Here is a 22,541-nt window from a genome sequence, read left to right as displayed (position 1 = left end):
CTCTTGTCCCACTATCCCCTTCATTTGGGTTTCAGTAATTCCTCTTGCTTATATTGCCCTTGATCAAGCCCTAACAGACCTCCTACACCCTCCTAACCATCAATTTTGAATCACTGGTTGTTCCCTTGTCCCTGGGTTTGTTAACACCCACTTCCTTTCACCTGCTTCCCCCTCTCCAATGTCCCCCCAGTCCCATTGTTTTCTCCTCCAGATTGTTTATCCTGCCTATCTTATTATTTATGCTATTTCTATGTTGAGCAAATAACCTGCAAGACTGGATTATATGAAGAAGAACACAGAATTAAGATTGGAGGAGGACTCACTAAGAACTTTGATTTGCAAATGACATGTCTTGTTTGCTGAAAACACAGAGGACTTGGAGCATTTAGTGATGAAGATCGAAGACTGAAGCATCCGGTATGGATTATACTCCAACATAAAGAAAATAGAATTCCTCACAACTCGGTCAATTCAGGGTAACATGAAAAACAGAGAAAAAATTGAAGTTGTCAAGAATTTTATTTTACTTGAATCCACAAGCAGTGTCCATGGAAGCAGGAGTCAACAATATGAGTGATATATTGTAATGTTCTGGACAAATCTGCTGCAAACAACTGCTTTAGAGTGTTCAAAAATAGACATGTCTCATTGAAGACTAAGTTGTGCCTGATCAAAGCTGTATTTTCATTCACCCCACATGCATGCAAAAGCTGGACATGAATAAAGAAGACTGAACAAGAATTGTTATCTTTGAATTACAATACTGGGAAGAATATTGACTATCTCATGGACTTCCAGAAAAATGGACAAAGCGGTTTTTGTAGAAGCACACCCAGAATGAGCCTTAGAGGCAAGGATAACAAGACTTTGCTTCATATCCTTTTTAGGTGTTATCAGGTGCAGTCTCTGGAGAAGTTCATTGTGCTTGGTAAAGTACAGGGGCAGCAAAGGAGAACACGCTCTTCAATGACGAGGATTGACACAGTGGCTGCAACAATAGGCTCCAGTATAATAATGAGAGTGAAGACATATGTAAGGTTACTATGATTAGAAAGCAACTTGATGATACTAACAGCATTAATAATATCCCCGGAATGACTATCATGGCCAATTTATCTGACCATCTACAGCTACAGTCTACACTTACAGTACTCTTACAAATCCTAATTGTAGCTCAAAGGGGCTTGAAAAAGTTGTCAGGGAAATAGCAATTAATTTCTGTTAATGAACTCTATTAATCTATCTTTTATCCCACGAATGAACAGACTTCAAACACTATTGTCCTATGAGAATAGTTGTACCTTAACTTTAAAACGCTCAAATATTTTTAAGGAAACTTGACATATCCCTGCTTAAAGAAAATAAAATTATGCACGACTTGTACTAACAGGTTCTTCTTTTTGGAGAACAGGTTCTCGCAAAATGGAATTTAAGGGAAACTACTGGCATGAAACCTGCTTTGTGTGTGAGCATTGCCGACAACCAATAGGAACCAAGCCTTTAATTTCGAAAGAGAGTGGCAATTACTGTGTGCCATGCTTTGAGAAGGAGTTTTCTCACTATTGCAACTTCTGTAAGAAGGTAACTACCTAACGAGGAGGAAGCACATGGAACCTTCCAGATCGTTCTTTTTAGTTACTCCAGTATATGTTGAGTGGGCTGATACTGTCATTGTAAATTTGTATTTACACATTCACGTTAGCTTTGAACCCTCACAGATGGCCATCTGTTTTCATCACTCATCACATTCTGCCTGCATCCTGAATTTAACATTCAAATTCTGGTAGTTCTCTTCAGTAAAAACTCATACTCTTAAAATAATGTTTCTAGGGAAAGAATGGTTGATCTAATTAGTGTTAAAGAGAAAACTGGGTCTCCATTGAAAGTAAAGCAAAAAGCTTTTTAAAATTATTTATTTATTTTTTTATTTATTGAAGGTGTATAGTGATTAGGATCAGTCACGATGTAGTGAGAATTCACCAGGCTGCTCTGGTATTCTGAGGGAGAACAAGCTTTTTTACTGAAAAGTGAGAAGTAGAGTCATGGGAGCTAGAGTTTACTCATGGTTAAAAGACAATAGCAAGTTGAATTTTACAAGGCTAGCTGATTCATTTTCTAACAAAGATTTCTTGGAGCTAATTTAGTAAGCTGTGCATACCTGCTTTGCAAACATTTTTCTGTGACTGTCTTCATGACATTTACTGACAAACTTTTCTTCCCAGACCTTAACCTTGTCCTCTGGTCAAAGTTCACGAGAAGTTATAGGTCCATGTACTTAGCTGTAGCCCTAATCTAAGAACAATTAGTTCTTATGATGTGGCCCTGCTCAATGCTTGCCCTTATGAAGTGATCACTGAATACAAGGATGCTGTAGCAAAGTGCAGTGAAAGAAATCAGATGGTGCACAGCTATCCAAAAGAATAACATCTGAGGTCTTATCTTAAAGGCTTGTCTTCAAACAAGCATCTAAGTGAAGTGTCAGCTAAGTTGACATACAATACTGTGTGATCCAAATATGATAAATAATAAAATCCAAGATCAGAGGAGGGAATTGTATTAGACCTTAAATTCTGAGTACTTGTTTGCAGAAAGATATGAATGATGTGAAAGCCTGAGAACCATTTGCAGAGTTCCCATGTGGAGGAAGTCTCTATTGAACTCCCTCAGACCATTACTCAAACCAAAACAAAGCAAACTGTCCTCAAGTCCGTGAATCATAGCAACTCTGTGGGGCCGGACAGAACTACTCTGGGGGGTTTCCAAGACTATACCTCTTTAGAGCAATCGAAAGCCCTGTCTTTCTCTCATGGAGAAGTTAGTAGTTTTGAACTGCTGACCTGGAAGTTACCAGCTTAACCTGTGGCCACTACACCACCAGGAACATTGACAAGAGGCCTGAATAATCTTGGTCTCAGACAGTACAATGGAAAGTGGATTACTGTAGATACATTCAAACTTATGACCACTGAGTCAATGCCAACTCATCATGACCCTATAGGACAGGATAGAATGGCCCCTGTGAGTTTTTGAGACTGTAACTGTTTATGGTTGTAGAAAGATCCGTCTTTCTGCTGAGGAGCCACTGGTGGTTACAAACTGCTGACCCTACAGTTAGCCGCTCAGCGTGTAACTGCTCCTCTACCAGTGCTCCTCACTGCAGCTAGAGTAATGTTGAAATTTAACATATTATCATTGATTTTCCCTTCTGACCCAAGTTTAATTTGCCCTAGTTTCTATTATTTCCTGCTTTCTCCCAGATTGAAGTTTTCCGGTGTTTTATTTTGTTGTCGTTTTTGTTTGTTTTGTATGATTTTGTTTAGGTTAAATCCAGGATAGGTAATCTCTTGGGGAAGTAGAGTAATAATTCCTTAGGGTTATTGCAGGGCAAGGTTGGGAGGTAAGGGGGAACTAATAACGGATACAGGAATGAAGAAAATGTTCTAGAATTGATTGTGGTGGTGAGTGCACACTCTTTCCAATATATTTCAACTATTGAAGTGTATGGTGTGTGATTTATATGTCAGTACAACTGTTAAAAATAGAAGTTGTAGCTCTAAAATCTAAGCTTTACCATTAGGAGACAGAAAGGTTATTTCCACCACAGAGCTTAAATTTGGACGTAGGCCAGTCATCTTTATTCAGGCGAAGTACTGCGGGTTAGAGCATCCTCATCCAGACATAACTGACCAATTACCCTCATGGGTAAAGGACTGATAATCAATTTCGAATATGCTCTGCTAAATTTTGCAAACATTTGCAAGACCCTTTTCCTAAAGAGTTCCTTAAATAATTATTCCAATCTTTGCTATTTCAGTCTCCTGAGAAAATAATTCCTTCCTTTTATTGAGTTTTAACTACACCATATTTTAGACCCCTGTGCAAACATATCTGAGAACAATAGCCATGAACTTCTTCTCTCAAAGTTAATGATAAGCAGAAGTAAAGCAGCCAAAGTTAAGTGTTCCAAAAAGCAAAATGGAGTCTGGTCTGCACCCTGGCCAGAAACCTTTCGTAGCAAGTACCTTGATTTTGAGGTTCTTGCACAAGTAGGACAGATTCCGAGAAATAAGACTCTGGGTTACAGAGTGAATACAAGGGAAACAATTGAACGTGGAGATTGGCCTTCTCGAGTTAGGCTCCAGCAAGTAGAAACATCTTCCTGATGGAGGTTTTGTCTCCTGAGAAGCATGCCAGTAGACTGGAGAACGTGGGAAGAGTAGCAGAGAGATTACAAATTGTGATGAGCAGGCTGAGTCATGAAACCCACTTGATGTTCTGACAATGGCTTTTAAACAATTAGATCTATGGACTACAGTGGCAGATCTCTTGAGAACATTTATACACTTGGATGTGGACAGCTAGATGTCTCACCAGCACTTTTTATAAAGTCAAATACAAATGCATACGTGCACACATGCAATGTAATTTTCTATATCTCACTGCTATCGAGTCAGCGCCAACCCACAGTGACCCTAAAGGACTGTGTACAAGTGCCCCTGTGAGTCCTTCTGAGACTGTTTACAGGAGTAGAATGCACCATCTTTCTCCTGGGGAACCTGGTGGTTTTGAACTGCCAACCCTGAAGACTGTAGCCCAAAGTGTAACCACTGCCACCAGGGTCCTCAAAGATGTATAATAATAGAACTGCATTTGAGGAGACATCCATTAATCTTCTTAAGTTAGAATTAAGACATTATACTCTAATGAAAACTAGTTGTTAGTAACATGACATGATTGTCTTAGACCCAGAGACCTCCCTTATTGTACCAGAAGCAGTGACTTAGGAAATGGCTCTGCAAACAGTAGTCAGAGACTTACCACACTATGGACACAGGAAGTTCCAAAGAATTCCCTGAATCAGTGACATGCATTTATAAAGAGATTCTGGAAATAAATTAGAGAGCTTCGTCCTACTGTGTTGACAGACAATTTGATTACAGTTTTGAAACTGCTATCTATATTAATTTTATGCTGAAATACTAACAAGACTTGTAAGAAAGCATTGATCTGACACACAAAATGAAGTTTCTCTTGATGCTATAAAGATTCAAGCAGGGCGTTTCTCCAGTACATCAATGCTAAGGGCCGTCTAGGGCAAAGCTCTGGTGCGTCTCAGATCATAAGAGCGTGTGCCTGTAAGTAGGACACCATTTGAAGTCATCAAACATTTATAAAATATTTATATTGGGTAGTATACAGATCACAACATGCCAGATTATTTTCTACTTAATTTTAAACTAACAAGTCCTTTAAGAAAAGCAGGCTATAGATATTTTTGGTCAAGCTGAAAGACACATTTTTTACCAACCCCCTCAAAATCCAGATATAAAACAAAATGAGATAAGCAAAAACTACCTGGCAATCAAGTTTTTAGGACTTTCTTTCATAGATTGTATTTTGTGAAAGCAAATTCATTTTTCTACCCCAAAGAAAGACCTGCCTCAAACCCACTGCCCTTGAGTGGATTTCCGCTCAGAACGACCCGCTGGAGGGCTGCTGAGGGGTGTGCTGAGGCTGGGAATCTGCCCAGGAGCGATGGCTGCGTCCCTCTCCCTCGGCTCGCACCACCAGAACTCATGAGCAAAAAGAAAGTGACCTCCACAAATAAAGACTCTAAATTCAAATGGCCAGGATAGAAACACAGTCAGCCACGTTCTTCAGCTATTCAGCTGCCATCCACAAGTCAAACCATGACTGCCTCCACCTGGCCACTGCGGCTAAAACCAAGTCTACATTCGAGGCATCACCTTACCCAGCCTTCCGCTTCAGAAGGAAGATAGTCACAGGCAACCTTATTTTTAATGATCCAGAGTTTCTTCTCCCTATTTAAAGACTCCAGCCTTTGGTGTACTTATTAAATTTTCTTTGGCTGTGAAGACATTTTCCAAGTTTTCAAATCTTTCAAGCATTGCCTGCAAATCATTTGACCAAACGAATCAAAGGAATCTTGAATTCTGCTGTGACAACCAGAAAGCATTTGAAGTCAATAGGGGGCATTTTAAATTACTTTATTCACATGCACTATTATACTTTCATTTACATATTCAAAGAAGCATACTTCTTTTTTTTTTCATTTGGGATAAAATGTAACTTTCTACCAAGTCTCTTTAAATTTTAAAATATTGGTGAAAGATTAAAAATACCTTTAGGACAACTTTTCTCCCAAAGTCCAGATGTCGTAACAATGAACTTTTTGAGCTTGTCAATAATGAAATGGCTTAGGGTGAGCTCTGTAATTCCTACATCGAATTAATTTAAATACAAAGATCATAGGCACTCTCAGATATCACATTGCTTCTGGCATTATACGGCATTCAGATGAACGCATTCCAAGTTCCACAGCAATTTCCTGGAGCTCAATAGCCATAGATTTGAAAGATGATAGGAATTAAAAATGGCTACACAAGAAGAGTTTGCCAATATCTATCTATCTATCCAATTCTAAGTAACAATGCCTCTGCCTTTTAAGAGTATTATCTATAGATTAAACTGGCTTGGAAAAAAATGTTTTCTGAAGGAATACTAAATAGCCTCTCTGAAAAAACCCTAGAGAATCAGACATTAATCTCAATACATAACCGGTACCAATTACTTAGAGCCAACAAATCAGACCCACAGCACCCGTATGGGCTCGATAAAAATACTGGAATTGCTTTCTAAAGATTTCCCTCCTCCCCCAGTGTTCATTCATTTGTCAAGGGCATACCAACTGCTTCATTTGTACACGGCACTCTGGACTCGCTACTGCTGTATTAGCGATTGCACTCACACACACTAACGTCAGACAGAGGTCTGAATGTTCGCTTGGCCAGTTTATAGCTGGAGGACTGTGGGCACTGTACTTAATCATGCCACCCTTCCACAGGGACCTCTCTATAAAGGGTAAACATAATATTCTCTACCACCTGAGGGGCTGACCCTCAGCACAATGGTAAGAACTGAAACAAGAACAAAGCCTTAAAGCAGGGTAGTGTTTATTGCCTATAATGGTGTTTGTCAATTCCATTCAGGTTTGCTGCTGATCAAGCTTTAGGATGAAAATAGATTGTTCCCCACACCAGCATCCTTAAAATGCAGACATGGAAATAGGAGGGGTCTTCAAAAAGTTCATGGAAAAATCCCACTGTCTTTTCATCCCCTGTTTCCATGAACTTTTTGAAGCCCTCTGGTCAGAACATATTATTTTTTAAAATTGTCCAGGCTTATTGGCAGATCTTGAAGACAATAAGAAAGTCAGAGAAGGATGGACTGATGAGCCACGATTGTTAAACTTTTCTTCTCATCATCCTCAGGAGCCCTGGTGGTGCAGTGGTTACTCATTGGGCTGCTAACTGCAAAGTCAGCCGTTCAAACCCACAGGGACAGTTTCGCCTTATCCAATGGCGTCCCTAGAGTCGGCATTGACTCAGCAGCAGCGAGGTTGGCTTTGATTTTTCAGTCCAATACAAGAAGTGCTAGTGGTGCTGCGTGCTCCACGTTGGGCCGTTAGCAATGTGCCCCGTCCTTCCAACCCACCCACTGATCCATGGGAGGAAGATGAAGCTGTCTGCTTCCAGAAAGATTTTCAGCCTCGGAAATCCACATGGAGCAGCTCTGCTCTGTCTGACAGGGTCCCTGCGAGTTGAACCCCACTGCCAGTAGATGAAGCAGTAGATGCAGCCCTCATTGCTTCCTAGTCCATCATGAAGGGAACATCCAAAATGTTCTCATTTTGTACCAGGTCTATTTTATCCTCTCTGCCTCTTGATTTCTTATATTGACTCAAAAGGATCACAAAAGTTTTAAAAGGAGAGAAAACCTTGTCCGAAGAGAGCATTTTAAAACCCCTCTTGTGGACGTTGAAGAGAGCCATGATCGATGTGAGTTGTGGTCACGGTCTTTCATGCCATCTCTTGGCAGGTGATAACTTCAGGGGGAGTCACGTTTCATGACCAGCCCTGGCACAGAGAGTGCTTTCTGTGCAGCGGCTGTAGGAAAGAGCTCAACAAAGAAGAGTTCATGTCCAGAGATGATTATCCATTCTGCTTGGACTGCTACAACCGTCTTTTTGCCAAAAAGTGTGCAGCCTGCAACAAACCCATTACTGGTGAGTTGTTTGCTTGTGTTTGTCATTTCAGTATGGCCCTATCCTAAGATGCTGGGGACATGGGGGTTTGTTTCACTGATAGAACTCTGGTCTTCCATGAAGGAGACTCGGGTGTGATGTGCAGTCACAGCTGTCCGTTAGTAGAGGCCTGTGTTACTATGATGCTGAACAGGTTTGGGTAGAGCTTCCAGATGGACTCATTAGATAGACATGCCTGACAACCAATCTCGGAAAACCAGCCAGCAAGACCAGGTGGATAACCAGTTTCTACTGTACATGGGGCCACAGAGTTGGGGACTGATTTGATGGCAACAACAAAAAAAAAGCTCAAAGGAACCACGGGGTGGTTATGATTATGTAAGATGCTATATAACTGCTTTAGGAGATGCAAGGAAAAAATGGTTAATTGCTATTCGCTTCTTTTTGAGATAAGCCCATGCGAACATCGGGTGTACGTGTAAATATTACGCAGGTAGAGTAAAGCAGAATGTAACTCAGGTAGCGATCCAGTGTTGCATTTGAACTAGGGTGCTGGAGAAGAATATTGAAAGGGCCACGAACTCGTAAAAGGACAAATGAATCAATCTTGGTAACAGTATGGCCACAGTGCTCTTGAGAGGTAAGGATGGCAAGACGTTTTGTCTTACGTACTTTGGATATATTGTCCGGAGAGACCAGCACCTGGAGAAGGACATCACGCGTGGTAAAGCAGACGGCAAGGGAAAGGAGGACGGCCCTCAATGAGATGGATGGACACAGTGGCCGTAACAATGGGCTCAGGCACAAGAACGCTGATGAGGAGGGGCAGGCCTGGGCTGTTTCCTATGGGTCACAACCCTCTTGACGGCACTTAACAGCAGCCACAGCAGCAGATACCCCCCGTGCCACAAATGGCTGTCCGCTGTCACTCTTGGTGGCTTGCATATTGTGATATGCTAGAAACTATGCCACTGACATTTCAAATGCCAGTAGAGTCACCACTGTGGACACGTTTCAGGGAAGTCTCCAAGGAAGTGACCCTACAAGACCGGGTAGAACTGCCTGTGTGGGTTTCCAAGCCTGCAAATCTGAACAGGAGCAAAAAGCCTCGTCTTTCTCCCCAGGAGCAGCTGGTGAGTTCACACTGCTGACCTTGAAGTTATCAGCCCACCACGTAACCTACTATGCCACCAAGGCTCCATGATGGTGTTACGTAAAGCTGTGGAAAGAACCACAAAATATTGTTTCATTTCATGCTGAAAGATGAGTCCCCGTGCCACTCCAGATGGTAGGTTCTTAAATACAGAGTGGCTACAACAATCGGGAGGGTGACTCCGACCAGGCAGTAGAACATACTGTTGTCTGTGGGGTGGCTGTGAGCTGGAACCCACTTGACAGCGATGAACAAAGGCACGATCTGTCACTCAGGACTGAGCTCATGGGACTGACTAAGTGAAACGCAGCTAAAGGGAGGCAGAGATCAGTGTTGGTGAAGAAGTCGAGATTTTCTCAAAGATCCAGGATCTGAACCAGCACTTCAAGGATCTGGCCGGGCAAGGTGGGAAATAATAAATCAGAATCTGCTTCCTTCCAAGCAAGGCCCAAGCAGCCTTAAAATAGAAAAGGTTCTAATGAAATGCAAGTGCTGCATAAAACGTCTGAAGCTGTAATTAATTACCAGAGCAGCATAGGTCAGGAATTAATTAAACTTCATTTTCAGACGCTTCTAACAAATGGAGGATTCTCTTTTCTTTCTATTCACTGCAATGAGTTTTAATTTTAATTAGCTGAAAGAAAACAAGAAGCATTCTACTGAACAAACAAAATACAAGTAAAATGATTTCAAAAGCAAATGGTAAATCAATCCATGTTAAATATATTTTCTTTAAAACATTTTCTAAAATATATTTTCAAGACTTTAATAAAAACATTATATTTTCCGCCATCACAATCTAGAATGCTAATCCCATAATAAAGAAACTCCAGATAGTATGGCCTGTGAAAAACACATCAGCTATTCTGTTAGGACATTTCCTCCCTGCCATAGGGTCAATGCTGACTCATGGCACCCCCGGGACATTTCCCACACTATATGTGTTCCCAAGGAGCTGCTGGGGGTTTCAAACTGCCAACCCTGCCCCTCTCAGCCCAACACATAACCACTACACCACCGGGGCATTTCTAGTCACATAGCAATGTGACAGAACTATATTCCTAGTCTTGTTCCCAGTAGTTTCTATTGTACTTTGTTAAGATGAAAGATTTTTTTTACGCCTGTCTTCCTCCTCCTCCTCTTTCAACTTCAAATCAATCATAATATGAATGAATTTCAGTGCCATTTGCCTGGCTTTCACCAACTTGCAAAGGGAAAGAAAGAGTTACTGGGCAAAGAAATCCGGGTGTGATTGTCTATACAGGAGCGCCATGTCCCAGAATCACTAACTGAACCGTAGGCTACATCTGGTCAGCAGATGTGTTATGTTTGGCAACAACTACTCAAAAATCCATCCCTGCAGCCAAAATTAGAAAAAGCATGCCTACCATGAGTGAGCAGGTGCCCCACCCTCCCTGCAGGGCCACGGGGACAGAGAGCACAGTGCACCCCATTATGCAGGTGTGCCTTTTCCATTCCTTGCACCTTGCCCCCATCACTCAGTCAGGCCACCTCCTCAGTCCTTCAAGGCCTCAAGTTAGCAATGCCAGGCAGCCCATGGCTCCAGGACTTGTGTTCTTAACTACTCTGCTATCCTGCCTTCGACGCCGTGAGACTAAGCCCCCTCTTTATTGGTTTTAGCTACAAAATGGCACTTTGGTACATTCAACAACACCTCAGCTCCAAAATCTTAGTAGAATCTGCCGCCACATCTGTCTAACTCAAACCATTTCTTCTATAACATATATCTTCACTTGGGTCAGGGACAAAGTCGGGGGGCTTCAATGAAGAAATGAGAAAATTAAACAACTCAAAGTGAAGCTTTAAAGCTTTTTGAGAGCCCCAATGATTTTGCTCTGGGAAGATTCTGAGTGCCCTGAACTTGACGAGTTTCAAATCAGACTCATCACAGGTTCACGGGTCTAAGTGATTTCTTTTTCAAGTGGTTTATTGCAGATCAGTCACTGAGCTCAACATTTTTTAGGTTCCAGCAGAAAAACCACATGGATCTGCACTAAAACATAAGGATGATCAGGAGCATAGGCTTAACCCAGTGTAGTCCAGACATCTTATTGTGTCTTTATTCTAGAATAGTCAGGATAAACAGAACCTCTAACCTTTTTCTTAATAATATACTCTTTGCTCTGTGATGGAAAGTCACCAGACCAGAAGGCCTGAAAATCGTCCAGCTCACTTCACTGTATCTTGAGCTGACCTGACAGAGAGAGAACAGCTCTTCAGTAACGCATCTTTAAAACTGAGCTAGCTGAACTAATGTACCATAAGGAATTCTGACACTGCCATATGTAGTTAGTCTTCTGAAAGACAGGCAGTCATGCAAACAATATGTCATCTTGAAAGCAATCTTTGAAAAAAATCTATATGTTGTTAGTTGCTATTGAGTCAGCCTAGAGTCATGGCATGGGGAGCCCTTGTCTAACTGAACAAAACAATACCATAATGTTGGTATGTGTGAGCCCATGTTGAATTCATATGTTAGGGTGTTTTAAAAATATTATTCTACCTTCCGTGAATCTGTAAGCCCCTGCCTCACACTACTGTGTGGCCTGGAAAACCGGGATCCCCCTCCAAGGTCTGGCTTTTCCTTATTGGTAAATGGAGAGCGGATCAGGGCCTCACCTGAGCCTCACTGCGTGAAGCTGGGACAAGAGCTTCCAACGCTGTGGCTCTTCTAGAAAGAGATGCAGAGGCTTCTGAGGATGTTCGTTGTGAAAGCTCAGTTCAAATGGCATTCGGTGAGGTAAAGAGCCTGGTCCCAACTCTGTCCCTTACCAGCTAGGTGAGCCGAGGCAGGTTGTTGAAGCAGTTTTGTCTGCAAAATGGGATGATGACATCTAGCCCATGCCGAGGAAGTGAGGGCTAGATGAGGCAAGGTGTGTAAGTGCTTAAAATAGTGCCTGGCATGGAGTCAAGTGCCCCACAAACGACAGCCCTGGTTCGACTGATTTGCGGGAGCAAACGGAGCCAGATAAAACAGGTGCCAGAGATTTCTTTCGTAGATGACTGTCTTTCTGCAAATAACCCTCACAACCTGAGGGAGGAAAACATATCCAAAATTGGAGCAGTTCGCAAGCATCCAACATGTTGAACCGGGCTTTTCATCAATCCTGCAGCCAGCAGGGTCCATGCTTTACTTCTCTGTTAAATTCCAGAAGAATTACTGTCACATGTGTCCCTTGTATGAAGTGTGTGAGTGCAATCACAGAAGACACGTCAGCAGCGAAAGGCCAGGTGTGTACCATTAGCTTTATAAGCAGAGATGATTGATGCGCAGGGAGAGCAACCATCCTGCAGACAGCCTATTAATATTTTGAGCAACATCAAGGGAGCTAATTGGCTTATTATTGATATACTCTTATTGGAAGCTAATGATGATGGCACCATAGAGAAGTAAACTGTAAGGTTATCTTTTTTTAAAGAATAGAAGAATATGATGGAAAGTTATCTGTGAACCATTAAACTACTTATCAAGCAGTGAAGTAAGGTTTGTAAAGTAGGAAGAAAAGAATGCTTTGGTACATTGCTTATTGTCCCAGATGGAGTATTTGGCAATTATATGTGAACAAGTAAAAGGATACCCTTGCTACGTGATAAGCAAATCATGGCACTAAGAATACGTCGAGAAAACATTATGAAGAAATAAAATCCCGAACCTAGAGCACACCAAACCCCACCTCAAAACTAATCTCTGGATCTGTACCATAGGATCGTATTAGGGAGAAAATCCTAGAGTCTCAATGAAACTCAAACTTCAGCTCTAGTTCTTAGCAACCGCTTGGCTCTAGTAAGTCTCAAGCTAACAAGCGAGAGGAGTGCCAAGGACTCACTGGCGAGTCGATCAAAGGTGTAGCCTGTGTCACATCTGTAGCCTGACGTCTTTTCAGCTGAAGCTGGCCACGGTAAGAAGGTCATCCTGCTGGGAGAGCTGCCTGAGCGTCTCAATGAAGGAACCCTTTGAGGACCTTCAGAAACGTGTGCTGTACGGCGCCGTGGCCAGGTGACTGGATCCTGAGTAAAAATAGACCTGTGGAAAGAGAAGATATTACAGTTATGAAACACATCAAACACCAAGCGAGGAAGTGAACATTTGATCATTTTATCTTCATTTCACAGCTAAGAAAACTGAGGATCACCCACAGAGAAAAGGGAAATTGGATTCAATAAGGTAGATTCAAAAATCTCTCTGCACTGCACTGTATTTCCTTATGTATCATTGGCATTCTTTCTGCTTCCAAAATTGGGTGGTTTTTCTATCCAGATTCCAGCTACTGCTGTAGATAATGAAAGAATTTCCCTGGCGATGTGGTCAGGTGACACAGGAACTTGCCTCTAGCTGAGATAACCCCAGAATAAAGACGGAGGAAAGAGGAGGCACCTTTGTCGTTTTGTCACGGTTGACTTGCCCGTGTTCACTGCTCTGCCCCCAGCCCCGATTGTGTCAGTTAACGCTTTTTCCACCGGTTCCTTCCTAGGTCTCAGAGGTGCCAAGTTTATCTGCTTTCAAGACCGCCAGTGGCACAGTGAGTGCTTTAACTGTGGGAGGTGCTCCGTCTCCCTGGTGGGGGAAGGCTTCCTGACCCAGAACAAGGACATCTTCTGTCGCAAGTGCAGCTCTGGGATGGACACCGACCTGTAGACAGCCACCTCTGTCTCCATCTGGACTTCACGTTGCCTTTGTTCTCACTAAATACCGAACTTGGTTGAAGTAGTATTTTTTTACTTAAGCTTTAGAAACTATTAAGGTCGGCTTTAGAGTGGCCGAGCTTCTGCACGCCCTTAGTTTGAACCGTAATGTCGGGGAGACGCACAGCTCTGAGCAATGACTGTATACTAAGTCAGCCAGCGCCGCTCCTTGTGAAACACTGCGCTCTGTTGTTAGGATCAGGAAATGCCACAGCTTCGAATAAAGTAGCTGCCTGGCCTAGGAGTCCTGGGTGTTTCCAAAAGCAGTTTGTATTTCTCAAAGCTTCAGAGGTTAGCAAATAAAGCATTTATGAGACAAAGGTTTGCATTGCCAGGTAGTTATGACACAGGATATGATAGATTGACAATAAGTGGTAGAACAAAACTGATTAGGAAAATTGACTGATGACTTCTGTAGCCTTGATCAAGGACCCTTCCCTGAAAGCAGAGTTTTGAAAATGCTACGTTGCTAACGGAAAGGTTGGCTGTTTGAACCCACCAGCCACTCGGTGGGCGCAAGGTGTGGCAATTTGCTTCCGCCGAGATGTGCAGTCCTAGAGACGCCACGGGGCAGCTCCACTCGGTTGTACAGTGCTGCTGTGGGTTCAATCGCCACAACACAATGGCGGTGGGGTCATGGTCTGCATCACTCGGTCGCTGCTCACACACAGTGATTTTGGAGTGGAAAATCTAGCTGCATTTGCTGCCGTCCATACTGCTTCCGTAGCCGGCTGATCCCGTTCCAGGTCGGAGCAGCAGCACGTGGGCACAGGCGAAGGGATCATTGCTGCCAAGGCATGCATTTAATACAAAATCCCATTTTGTATTAAATATCTCTTCAAAGTCCACAATGATTGTTTGAAATGCTTACAGGTTCCCAGAAGTGCAAGTCTGTTTCCTCAAGTGGAGCAAACCAAGGCTCATCATAGACCCCAAAGGGAAACCTTTCGAATAAATAGATCGTTACATCATCTCTGAGGAAATGAGCTTTAGGGAAGGGATTGGGTGTTGGAACATGATTTTCATCCAGAGTTCTCAAGGCGTAATAGAATGCATAATTAGCTCTGAGCCTCATGCATTTTGCCCTCTAAAATGGCATAGATGATTAATGGGCAGACATAAAAGTGGGCTTGAAAGTAATCTAGTAATAACAAGAAGTGAAAAAGAATAATTCACTGCTGAGAATTCAGGACCTGCAACATCGCATAATAGAGTAATGTAGGCTGTAGGTAGCCCCATCAAACATCACGACATCCACCTCATCCTTTTGAACCAATCATGCTCCAGAGTATCGACTGACTGTGTGACCAGCAGGTGCACCCTGACCAGGAGCAGCCATCCTAGAAACCCAGCAGTGTTCACTGGGAGCCCAAAGAGGCAACGCTCTTAGGTAAAAGTCCATTATTGTATATTGATCTGCATATAGGTATGAGCCACCAGATACCAACTAATGGCCATATCTACCGCCCCCTGAGCAAGGTTTTCCACCTGAGGGGTGGAAATAATGGACAGCAGCCTCTGCTTCGCGTAGTCTGCCATAACCCCTGGCTTTGTGTTCCAAGGCGGGGCAAGGAGGTGGCCAGGAGGAAACATCACAGAGACATATTCTGGTAATGTCTGCTTTCAGATTACTGCATAGCAACACAGGTTCTGAGTGAGTTCTAATTATGTGCTGCGGCCTGTTTTAATGATTAAAACAGCATTTCAGGAGACCCAATTAAAATTGTTATGGAAACACAACTTTGGAATCACTGTAAGTGCAAAAGCATCGAGAGATGCAGAGAATTCAGCGATAGTAATAAAAGGTGAGGCGACCGCAGGTGTAAAAAAAAGATTTGTCGCTTTTGGGATCAACAATTCCTCGATATGGTTTTGTATCTGTGCTGTGAAATGTTGGCCAAACTCTTCGTGTCTGATTTGAAACTTCTTACCTGGAACGGACTATGCCAACTTTTCTCAGATCTAGAAAATAACAGCATCTGACATGTTTAGAAAGCCAAGCCATCGGACATCTGGATTGCAATGCCACGTGTGATGTTCCTCCATTAGCCAACCACAGAGAGCTGTGCCGCAGAGGATACTTTGCGCAGCTAAGCAATGGGTGATAGCTGAGACAGTGTGTGTGCGCATGCACATTCAATCTTTATAATTAAATTTATATAAATTACTTCCTAAATAGTGACCTTGTTATACTTTGATAACTAGATAACTGTCTTATTATATATGTTTTGACATATAAATAGCAAAATATTTAGAAGATGTTTTCGTCTTTGACGACTTCTAAAACTTGTGTTGATACTAGAGAGTACTGTGGTTAAACGCCTGGTGAACCCAAAGGTGGGTGATTTGAGTTCACCCAGTGGCTCTGTAGCCCAAAGACATGGCGATTTGCTCCCATAAAGTACACAACCTAGTTAATCAACCCCACGGGGCAGTTCTACCCTGACCTATCCAGTCACTCTGAGTCAGAATCGACTCCACGGCAGTAATTTTATTTCATTTTTAAATCGGATCACTAAAGAGCTCTGGTAACATTGGAATGGGCATCGATGGCGATGAGTTGGATTCTACTTCATGGCACACAGCAACAGCAACATGTCCCAAGTCAGAGTCCCCCCAGTATGGGCGTTGTCAGGGCAGCTTAAGACACAGCGTATGGGAGGGCCAGAGAGCCTTCCTTCAAGGTTAAAGAAATCCTGCCACCCACCATTCACATAGCACCGCCATGCCAAACTACTTGAATGTGTATAGAATGATCTAGGCAGATCAAAGGAAATGTCATCTATGGTAATTGACCTCAGCACAATGCAAAGCTCTCAAACCGACCTCTCCAAAGATGGAAAAGGCTGTCTCAGGAAGTAGTGAGTTCCCGTTGACTGAAAGGGTGACATCTGCACAGGCAGGAAAGCCATGGGGGGGGGGGGGGGGAAGCCTGTGTGTTAATAACAATCAGATGGCTTGGGAGCATCTGAGTGAGTGTGCCAGAGAGCACGAAGAACAAAAAGTGCTCAAACAGAAAAGGTCAGTTGAAGGAAGAATATTTACTCTTAGTATAAAAGGCTCATGTTTGAAATGATGGGCAATCAAAGGATACCAACTGATTTTTAAATAGAAGAGGGAAAGGATTAGGACCTTTGTGTTTAGATATTTGAGGAACATGACGTCAGTGATTCTGTATGGAATGGAAAGGGAGAGGGCAAGATTTCAAAGGTGAGGTCTCTTGCTGGAATAGTAAGTTTCACTCAAGGGTCTAAAAAGGCAAAAGAGATACAAAAGATCATGCAGGCCAAGGGCAAGATTTGTTGATATAAGTGAGTGGACTGATAAAACATTTTATGTTGGTGATTAAAGATAGCAAAGGAAAAGCTGAAAAGAATTTCAGTTTTCATTTAACAAAATTATTTAAAATGTTACATCTGGCTAGAAGGGAGATAGGAGTTAACTTGAGTGAAGAGGGAGGTAATAAGTAGGAAGAGGAAAGTCAGAGGAAAAGAGAAAAAGGAAGTCACGCCAGGTGAACCTTCAGTCATTGATGGACGAGGTGAAGTTTAATCGTGATGTGATGACCATGGGCTCAAAATTTTTAAATAACCTTGAGAAATGAAATACTCCATTAAATATTGGATTACGAGACTGGCCCACCATTGTGATAATGCATAACATCAATCACAAATGGTGCCAATTAAAAGTTACTGCACAATCCAGTACCACTAATGAAAAAGTAGCCTTGATAGCATAAGCATTACGAATGAACCACAAGGTTCAAACTCATCAATCACTCCACAGGAAAAAGTTAAAGATTTCAAAAGGCATGTCCTCAGAGTGCAGACCCAATGCCCATCTGGAGACAATTGGACACCCCCTCCCGCAGGGGTCACAGGGAAGAGATGAGCCAGTCAGGGTACAGTATGGCACTGATGAAACACACAACTTTCCTCTAGTTTTTTGGTTGCTTCCTTCCCTCCACTATCATGACCTCAATTCTACTTTACAATTCGGATTAGACCAGAGCGTGCACAGTGCTACAGGTAAGAGCCCACAACACAGGGAATCCGGGATAGATAAACCCCTCAGGGTCAACAAGGAGAGTAGAGATCCCAGGAGGATTAGGGGAGGGTGGAGGGAGGTGAGGGGAAATCAATCACAAGGATCAGTCTAGAACCCCCCTCTCAGTGGGATGAATAACGGAAAAGTGGGTGAGGGGCGACAGAGGACGATGTAAGATATGAAAATAATAATCTATAACTTATTAAGGGCTCATGAGGGAGGGAGGGCAGGAGAGCGAGGGGGAAGAAATGGAGAGCAGATATCAGGGGCTCAAATGGGAAGAGTATGCTTTGAACACGATGATGGTGGCGTATGTGCAAATGTGCTTGACACATTGGAGGAATGTATGGATTCTGATAAGAGATGTAAAGAGCCCACAATAAAAGTATTTTTTGGAAAATGGTTAAAAGGAGTAGATAGCTATATATAATATAATGCATGTGAAAATATGAGACAAGGCTAAATAATTATTATAAAATGTCCTGGAATACAATGAGATGATTAATTTTTTTAAAGTATGTCCTCAGAAAACTTGTGAGCAGTTCTATTTATCCTACAGGGTTTTTATGAGCTGCAACCCACTCAACAATGACATTGAGTTCATGAGAAAGCAGCCAAAGCATACAGTTGGTGCTATTAACTGCAGTTTTGAATGTGAGAGTTTAAAATCTATTTGTCAGGTAAGCGATGTTTCATCAAATGCAAAGTCAGCATTTCGAAACCACCTGCAGCTCCTTGGGCAAAAGATAGGACTGTCTGCTCCCATAAAGAGTTACAGTCTTAGGAACCCCCTGGGGCAGTGCTACCCTGTCCTTTGGGCTCACTATGAGTCAGACAATTGACTCAATGGCAGCGAGCCTTTCGTTCTTTGGTTATATTATTAATTAATCATAAAAATGATGTTTATAATTGCAATAATACAGTTTTTTCCTGTTTTAGAAAGTGTAGTTTTCAGTATTTAGTTTCTTATAGTCCATAAATTTACTTTTAATAAGAGTATATCAGGGGACTTCAAAAAGCGATATTAAAAGAAAATGTAACCTTTACCCAAGCTCTTTGAAACCTCTCTTGTATTTGGCAAATTTAATTTTAAGTTGTTTTTTTTAATACTTAAACTTGTAAACAAAATCTTTCTGGCTTAACTTTTGTGCAGTTTTTATTTCTATTGCACAAGAGGACATGGGGTCTTGTGGCTGTGTGTCCTGTTCACTTTCACAATATTTAAAGAACTAGAGAGACAACTTCATGTCCTCATATGTGACCAAGCAGGAATCAGTGCTACTTACGCTGACCTGGGAGAAGCACACCTGCATGCTTTCTTTCAGTGATCAAAATTTAAAACATACTAAATAACAAGAATTGTTTCCTTTCTAATTATTTCTGTGATTTTCAAAATATTCTATAGTAGATATCTCATTTTAATTGGATTTTTCTGCTTTCGCTGAGATAGTCTTTCTGGTTTATTGTTTAGTTATTTTTACACTGGAGACATTATTAAAACTCCTACTGGTTTTATGTTCTTACGCGGTCTAAAGCAAAGTGTATGTTGGTAACTCAAACTTAAATGAAACTCCAGTTAATCCACAGTTTCTCTTTGGGGGTATGTATTGCTCTGAACTCATTTATTGCTTTGTGTTCCACAGGAAAAAGTATTTGAAAGAACACCTTTTGCCAAAGATTTCTAGCTCATTTCTTAAAATTACATGGCTTTGGAAGATAATAAAATTTTGTGCTTACTTAAATGATAAACTTGTGTTGGCCTAGTGCGTCTTTAACGGTTACAACATCATTAAAAACGAAACTTTCTAGGATGTGACTTTTATCCTGAACCTCTTTCTCCAGCAGGCTGAGGTTTTGTTGTTCACAGTGACGGTGTTGGCCACTCATAACCATCCCGTGTACGACCGACCAAACCACTGCCCAGCCTCGCACCATCCTCATCCTCATTGCTTTGCTTGAGTGCAGGTTGCGCCCAGTGTGGCCCTCCAAAGCATTCAGCATCTTCTTTTGCACTAAACTTTACCAAGCACGAAATTCTCCTCGGGTACTGTTTCCTCCTGATAACAGGTCTCAGCATCATCTTCTAAGGAGCATCCTAGCTATACTTCTTCCAAGACAGTTTATTTTTTAATTCTTCTGGGAGTCAATAGTATTTATGGTCATTAGCCTTCTAAAACACCATAATTCAAAGGTATCAATACATCTTCAGTCTTGCTTATGCATGGTCCAGCTTTTTTGCCTGCTATGAGGCTGTTGAAGATAAAATGGCTTGGGTTAGGTCCACTTTCATCCTCAAAGGGACATATTTGCTTTGTAATATTTTAGATAAACATTATTCTACCAGAAATATCCTGCCATTCAGTATGAAATCGCTGTAAAAAATAATAATAAAGTTTGGGAAACTTTAAGGTCTTTTTCCAGGGAGACCTTTCAAAACATATTTAGCCTTATAACTTCTCAGAAATCACTGTATGGGATTTTGTTCAGCCAATATAACTAAGGGATCACAAGGAACAAGGGTACCAAGAGGATTCATTTGAACCAGCCCACTGAGAAGAAATTAGAAATGAGTCAGTCCACTCAGTCACCCAATGGTTCCCTACACGTTGAAAAAGTGCATAAAACAAAACTAGAAAAGTAGTTCTGAATTCTGCTCATTCTGAATTTCCCAGACTGTTCATATTTATGCCCAGATTGTCTGTTACATATGAGATAAAGGCAGGGGTATTTCCAAATTTAGGAATAAAAAGCAGAGAAATGAAACAGATAAGGCTCCTGCTCAAAGCTTGAGACTTAAAAAAAATAACAGGGTCTATTTGTATTCAGAATGACTGGATTGGCTACCTCTGTGGTCGAGAAAGGAAAGAGCTCACTGTGATAGAATTATGATCCCTGCCACAGAAGAGCAAAGCGTATTTGGGTCAATTTTTTCCCACGAACGGTAATAAACTTAAGGAGTGAATTTCCATAAGGTTTTTTCCAAATGAGGCACATTAATGAGCTCAACAGACATCCATTCAATGACTCCGTGACGTTAACGGATTTTTCCCAGCGGACATAAAAACAAAGATCAAATCTGATATTTATGCAAGTGCATACTCTGAATTCCAGGGACTTCCCCCGCCTCCCCCCTTTAAGCCTAGTTGATCAGCCTATCCCTGGTTTATCTCTGCGGCATCTTTGAGGAGGGCTTCCACTGGAGAGAGCGTGCCAACCCACGCTCTTCACCAGAAAATGAGGTGCAAATAGATGAGAAATGAGACCAAAGAAAATGAGGTAAAAGTGGACATTCCTGAACAACTGAGCAACTAAACTGAATGTAAAACTGTTGGATTCTCCACATAGTAAACATTGTCCCAAACTCAAAGGCATTCACAGAAAGAAAAAGGGACAAAGAGGAAAGCTTGATAAGATTTCCGATGTGAGATTTGGTGTACGTCTCCTCCATTCAATGGACAAGACCCTCAGATGCCACCAACGGGCCTTTAGTTGCCAAAGTCAGTGATCTTGTTCCTTGATGTTCTGCATATGGTCATTTACCATTGTTTACCTCCCCGAGTCCCTTCCAAATCTTCTGCCAGTCGCATCCAGGATACCACGCCTACTGCATTTTGACCCTGTTAAGGTGTGCTTACGTGGTTACGTTCCACACCACCCCCGTGCATCGTTTACATCAGAGTGCTGACTTCATTTGTTCTTTCCTGCTGTCCTGTGGATTCACCACTACGTCTTCACCTTGGTGCCAATTGGCATGGCACGAGCCCAGCTGCCCGTCACGTCTCTCCCAGCAGGATTCTCTCCCTGCGGTGCAAACCACATTCTCCAGTGCAAGAAAAACAATATCACTCTTCTCACCCCGGAAGCAAGCACCCCTTCGAGGTGCTCGAGTCTGCCCCTCCTAGGCTGGAGAGGCCTCTCCGGCGTGTGACAGCACACGCCATCCGGCCACACGAGGCTTGTTCGAATCTCCCCCTGAAAGAGTGAAACACCCTTCCCCGTCCAGGGAGGGGCCCTGCCGCATTGGGACAGTGCGTGCCTGCACTTGCACCATCCTGTGCCTGACTTCAAGAGAGGCTGGCACCCTGGGACCCAAATGACAGGACAAGGCCACCTGCCTGTTGGAGGACCAGCTCCTGCTGTCCCCATTGTGGCAGCCCTTAATGTTGCCTTCCACCCATCTCCGGCATAATTAATACTCCTACATACAGATTGGCTCCAGGGAACTCCATCACTGTCAGGCCTGGCCACAAACTGCCCCAGAGCAAACTCTCTGTATTGGTTGCTTGTTTTCTGAGGACCAGGGCACTGTTTGATAGTGCCTTCTGGAAATGTCATGAGACACACATGGTATATGACTGGTGTGCTGTGCCAGAACTTTGTTCCATGATTTTGCCCTTTCTCCCCTTGATATGCGTATGCCCGTTATTGTCATGGGCTCGCTCTCTGTACAAAGGAAGACACATCTCTACCTCTCTCACTGGTACCTCATCCTTACTCATTTCTTATCAACACGTATTCCCAAATATTCTCTTCTCAAGACTGTTGCTCTACATGCTCGCTCTCTCTCTCTCT

General features: G+C 42.4%; 1 protein-coding gene across 1 annotated transcript in view; it reads left to right on the top strand.

Moving 5' to 3' along the window:
- FHL5 (four and a half LIM domains 5) overlaps positions 1-19,696 on the top strand; it is a 48,663-nt gene extending 28,967 nt beyond the window's left edge. The window contains exons 4-6 of the mRNA XM_075554755.1: positions 1,412-1,581; positions 7,900-8,086; positions 13,712-19,696. Of these exons, the coding sequence (XP_075410870.1) occupies positions 1,412-1,581; positions 7,900-8,086; positions 13,712-13,875 (521 nt within the window). The 3' untranslated portion in view covers positions 13,876-19,696. The remainder of the gene's footprint in view (positions 1-1,411; positions 1,582-7,899; positions 8,087-13,711) is intronic.
- Positions 19,697-22,541: the final 2,845 nt, after the last annotated feature.

This window comes from Tenrec ecaudatus, chromosome 7 (genome assembly GCF_050624435.1).
Source record: "Tenrec ecaudatus isolate mTenEca1 chromosome 7, mTenEca1.hap1, whole genome shotgun sequence".
Classification (NCBI taxonomy): Eukaryota; Metazoa; Chordata; class Mammalia; order Afrosoricida; family Tenrecidae; genus Tenrec; species Tenrec ecaudatus.
This window is presented reverse-complemented; position numbering and strand designations above follow the sequence as displayed.